Here is a 5,447-nt window from a genome sequence, read left to right on the forward strand (position 1 = left end):
TTTTTTTTGACTCATCGGAGATATGGGTGTAGTGGACCGCCAACATGGAGGGGTATTGGCGGGACCGACCTCAACCCCACCATGAACTGATCAATTAATTTTGCCTTGCACTCTCCTTCATGCAACACCATAGGGTATAATCTTATTTTCACCTACTCAATACATACAACTATAAAGAGGTATTGCCCCCAATATGCGCTGTTATAGATGGAAATCATATACAGTTAAGTCTATTATCATTTGACGCGAAACATGCTCATAGAGACTGTCTGCTTTCTACAAATAGTCTACATGCTAGTTAGTATATGCCTGTCTAACAACACCGTGCAATGAGAATCGCAATTACCGACATTGCCGCAGTATCATTCCAGATAGAGCAGTAACTTTTCAGCGCCTTTGGCACTCACACCTGTAAATCCCGTATCTTCTTTGTGGCTTCTTCCGCACCACTTGCTGTCTTAGAACTCTGCTTGCTCTTAGCTTTCTGGGAGGTGCTATCCTTCGCGAGTTCCTTGGTATAGGGGAGAAACTCTGGAGCACCTGGTATGTATTTCCGAAGAGGCTCTGGCACAATAAATCCCTGTGCTCTGTGTCAGGTATGTTTTTTCCAGAATGGGTCAATATCGAAAGAATACGTACATCCTCCTTTTGATAATTCTCAAGAATACAGCAAAGCGTCCGCTCAGTAGCACACAGGGTGGCATTCAAAGCATGAACATACGACTTCTTAACATCTGTCGCTTTCTTAGTGCCATACCGAATTTCCAAAGCCGGGCTTGATAATCTGTGCAGTTGGAGCAAGAAACCAACTCCTTGTACTCTCCCTGAAATGGGAACCAGGCTTCGAGGTCATATTTCTTAGACGCCGCATTGTTCAAGGCTCCGGACACAATGGCAACTATCTGATAAGGAAGCCCAAGAGACTTGTAGAACTCTTCCGAAGTAGCCATCATCTCCTCGAAAGCTTCCCATGATTGTTCAGGTTTGGTAAGGACGAATTGCTCGATCTATGACACAGTGAGAAAAAGAACTACGGCACATAACGCGATGTTCCTTACCTTCTCAAACTGATGGACGCGGAAAATACCCCAAGCGTCTTTACCATGAGCTCCTGCTTCTTTGCGGTAGCATGTGCTATACCCAGCATACCTGTCTCTTGGTTAGCTAGATTACTAAAACTGCATTGGCCCAACTCACTTGATTGGGAGATCCTTGTCCTGGAGCCATTCACCGTCATGCAAAGCCGATAAAGGCTGTTCTGAAGTGGCGATGAGGTATTTGTCTGTGGATTTGTCCTCACTTTCTGTTACCTTATACAATTCCTCGTCAAATTGCTCAAGCTGAGCTGTTTTTGCCATCATGTCCTTCAGCATGAATTGAGGCGGCTGGTTCGGCTTGTAACCCTTTCCCCAAAGGAATTCCAGGCCGTAGTTGATCAACGCAAGATTTAAGAAAAGTCCATACCCTGTCAGGCAGTATCCACGGTGGCCGACAATCTTTACACCACGTTCGGGGTCGTAGCCGTCAAGGCGAGTGAGAACTTCATGATGAGAAAGGCAATCGCGCTTCTCGACAATGACATTCTCGGGTACCCATGTCTTAACCACTACATTGTCGTCCTTATAACTCATGTCAGCCTCTTTGCCAAACGAAACTTTTAATAGGTGGTAGAGACCTACTTCGTTATTGCTCACAGGGACCGAGTCATGCACATAATTACCAATTGTTCGGAGTTTGCTGTCTCTTTGCCTTTCCTTTTCAAAGGCCAGGTCTTCGGCTTCTTTCTTGCGTCGTTCAAGCACAGCTTTCTCTTCGAGAAGGGAACTTGCATCTTCCTTGTTCTATTTAGGCAATAAATATTAGTGTGGATTTTGATAGCAGAAGATTGGAAGAAAGAACAAAGCTACTTGTAGCCATGAGTGAGACGGACCTTTTTTTTCTTTCCAATTTCTTTTTGAAGTCCATTGAGCTGAGAGCCTATCTGCATAACCTCGTACCGTGCTGCAGCATGTTTCAAAATTTGCTAACCTTCTTCGGCGAGGTAATGATATCTTCGAAAAACATACCTCGGCGGGCTCCTTCATATAGTGCAAGAACTTCATCGACTACATTTTCTGAAGCGAATCGTTTCCGCTGACTCTCCTTGACCTTGTTTGGGTTTCCACCGCGGTCACTGACGAAATCAGCGATATCAAGCATTTTGTAGGAACTGAAGGCGTAAGTATAAAGCAGTAGTCGGTCCTAGCAGATTAGCCTCTCGGATTTTGGCAATGCGGAGTGAAGTTGGATAGGAGCCACAAATGTCCTAGTCTTGGTCACGCAATGAGGGGTCAAAACTTGGGTGGCCTGGATTAGGGCATAAACTATGCATAGAAGTAGTTTAACTCCGAGTCTCTGACATGAGGGGCAGTGGCTTAGTCAGCAGAATCGACTAACGTAACCCACGGGCGAGTGGCCATCCCGAGCGAGCGGCCGCCTCCTGTATTCTATAGAAAATAGCATATTTTTGAAGGTCAATATCTTAACAAACTTATATTTTATGTACTTAATAACTTGCTATAGTATTATTATAGATATTCTTTTATTTAAATCTTAGATATCTATAGAATTAGATTTCTAGAGATATAAATTACAGCTTTATATAAATAATACTATAAAATATACAGTAATTTATATTACTCTGGTAATAAAAAATTATTAGAATCTATAAATTAAAGATCTCATTATTATAGTCTATATCAGTCTATAAATAAAATTGTAAGTAGATAGAATATAATCTTGTTGAGATATTGACCTTCAAAAATATGCTATTTTCTATAGAATACAGGAGGCGGCCGCTCGCTCGGGATGGCCACTCGCCCGTGGGTTACGTTAGTTGAAAATAGACAAGTTTGTATAGAATACGGAGCTGACCCAGCTACTTGCGTGCGGTAAGCGGGTGGCTCATGTAGGCTTGGATTGGTATAGTCCTAGACATACTTTAGAGTACAATCAAACAATCAATATTCTATCAACCTGTTGGAGCCTGACTACTGATATACTTTAGAGGGTGGGACAGGAAACTCGCCGTTAAGCTAAGCACCTAGTAGGTTTATACCTCATCGAGTTCTCAGAGTTATGCAACCCTCATCACAGGTTATTAGTTATTAGTAGCATCTGCATCCGAAAAGCAGGGATCCTGCGCAGTTTCTTTCCCTATAGAGTGCAAGATTCTATGAAAATACTTCTGCTTGGTGTTTCCGGTGCCTATCCTCCGTCTCAGTGAAATTCCAGTGCCAATAAGAATGAAACCCCCATTTGTCTAAGACTTAGGTAGCTTGCTTGCCATGATATGGAACCGGTTAGTTCCTGGGGTGAGTCAGTCCTACCATCCCTTTTCTTCGCTCTACCAGCGAGCAACTCTTGTTGCGGCAAGCCGAAAAAGTTCCTTCCCCCGTGGGGTGAAGCGGGTGAATCTTCCGATAAGTTTTCATAAAAAATCGTATAGTAAGTACATGCCAATTTCATCTGGAACAATCTCGAGCCCGTACTTCTCTATTCTATTAGTCGCCATATACTTAGCTCGAAACATCCATTATCTCCAAGGCCATGGCTATTAAGAGAGACAATGAGACAGAGGAACGCCACAAAAGTAATAGAAGATGAAAAAGAGAAATGGTTGTAGAAGGAGGAGGGGATAAGGGAGACAAATGGGATGAGTCGGGGTAGAAAGAAGAGCAAAGGTTGAAAACAGAACACTTCAATCTGTTCAATGGCAGGTGTACTTCGCAGGGGGCTTAGAAAATAATTGTCTTTATCACACCATTGCAAACACCCCACCCGCGAGCATGTAGTGAACACATGGGACTTTCCTTGGTTGTCCAGCAGTAGCTGACGGTCAGCGGAAGCATTTTATGTTCTGTGCTTATTCACATTGCTTCAGTTTCCGTATCACATTACAGCACACTTGTTCCCTCCTGTGGGCTGCGACGGATTCTGGGACTTCTCGATCTCCCCTATCATTAAATCGAAGGCTTTCTCAACATTGTAACCCAAGCGGGCACTAGCTCGGTAAAAGCACAATGGAAGTCTTCTCCTAACCCCCGGCCTTCGTCCAATGATACTTGGCGTTGTTCGGATTTCAAATCACTTTTGTTTCCGACGACCACAAGTGGCACGTAATCCGCTCCCTATCGTCTGATCTCAGTTTCTAAAGTAGACAAAAGTATCGGTCGGCGTCGGGCACCCAGCACTCACAAGGTGATTTAGTATCTTGTCTCGAATGACCCTCACCATATCGAAAGACTGGCGGGAAGCCACCGAGTAGACAATGATATACCCATGAATCCCAATGAAGTGCTTAGAGTTCAAGATACTGTACTCATCCTGGCCCAGCATTAGCTTCTGGAAGGACACTTTGCTGCCATAACCCTTACTTGACCAGCTGTGTCAACAATCTCCGTTGCAAAATCTTGGCCGTTGTGCTTGATGATTCGACTAAACGTGTTCTCGATAGTCGGATAATAACTTTCTACAAAATGATGCTCAACAAATCGAACCGTAAGGGAAGATTTACCTATTAAGTTCTGTCAGTGACCAAGATTCCGCACAAATAAAAGCTGGTTCAGCACAAAAGTGGAGGTCCTCATCGTATACACACCCACAGACCGACTACCAACGATAGCTATCTTTCGCTGTTTTGGTGCAGTAGGCATTTCCACAGCTTTTGGTGACGTGCGGAACGATAATCCGCTAGGATAATATAATTCGCTATTAGAAGAAATATATATCCCGCTACCAAGGATCGCGTCTCTATAGTCGCGGCGAAAGGGGTGTCAGAACAAGGTCTTAGCCAGTAACAGGAAAGCACCGATAGCAAGGAGCTCGCCGAGATAGAACTTGAGTGGGAAGCAAAACAATTGAACTTCAGTTCGGAGGCAGTGTTTGATGATGGGCGATGGAGTTGTCTTGCGGGTGGCAAATCAGTTAAAGTATGAGTCTCAGAACTGACTGGATACCTGAGGTACTAACGTAACCAACGGGCGAGTGGCCATCCCGAGCGAGCGGCCACCTCTGGTATTCCATACAAAATGATCTTTCTTAAAATCCTAAAATCTCAGCCAATTTAATCTCTATCGATCTAGGAATTTATATAGAGTTTGTGATATATTCTAGTAATATATTTACTAGCTTAGAGATTATGAAACTAATTAATTACAAGGATAATATATAATATATTGATTTTGTATATCAGATATATATATAATGTACAGATTTTGAACTTTAGACTAGATATTATCAGTTTATTTTTATATTATATATAGATAATGTCTGTATTATTAGTATAGCAGAAATTTAAACTAATATATCTAAGGGTAGCTGAGATCTTGGGATTAAAAAAAGCTATTCTGTATAGAATACCAGAGGTGGCCGCTCGCTCGGGATAGCTGCCTGTTAGTAGTAATTCC

The 5,447-nt window shown here is 42.9% G+C and overlaps 2 protein-coding genes across 2 annotated transcripts; both read right to left on the reverse strand.

Annotated features, from left to right (window-relative positions):
- Positions 1-403: 403 nt before the first annotated feature.
- ABOM_012190 (serine--tRNA ligase SES1) lies at positions 404-2,199 on the reverse strand (the record flags this gene model as incomplete). Its single annotated transcript, XM_022539318.1, has 6 exons — positions 404-580; positions 640-784; positions 838-1,007; positions 1,059-1,149; positions 1,198-1,841; positions 2,029-2,199. Coding segments are annotated over 5 exons (1,077 nt in total). The 3' UTR covers positions 404-580; positions 640-783.
- Positions 2,200-4,001: 1,802 nt separating this feature from the next.
- Positions 4,002-4,694, reverse strand: rhbA (Rheb family small GTPase rhbA; the record flags this gene model as incomplete). The annotated part of the gene is made up of 4 exons (XM_022539319.1): positions 4,002-4,169; positions 4,237-4,365; positions 4,416-4,555; positions 4,640-4,694. The coding sequence occupies 4 exons, from the start codon at positions 4,692-4,694 to the stop codon at positions 4,002-4,004; spliced, it is 492 nt and encodes a 163-aa protein (XP_022382871.1).
- Positions 4,695-5,447: the final 753 nt, after the last annotated feature.

Source organism: Aspergillus bombycis (genome assembly GCF_001792695.1).
Source record: "Aspergillus bombycis strain NRRL26010 chromosome Unknown contig00274, whole genome shotgun sequence".
In the NCBI taxonomy this organism is placed as follows: domain Eukaryota; kingdom Fungi; phylum Ascomycota; class Eurotiomycetes; order Eurotiales; family Aspergillaceae; genus Aspergillus; species Aspergillus bombycis.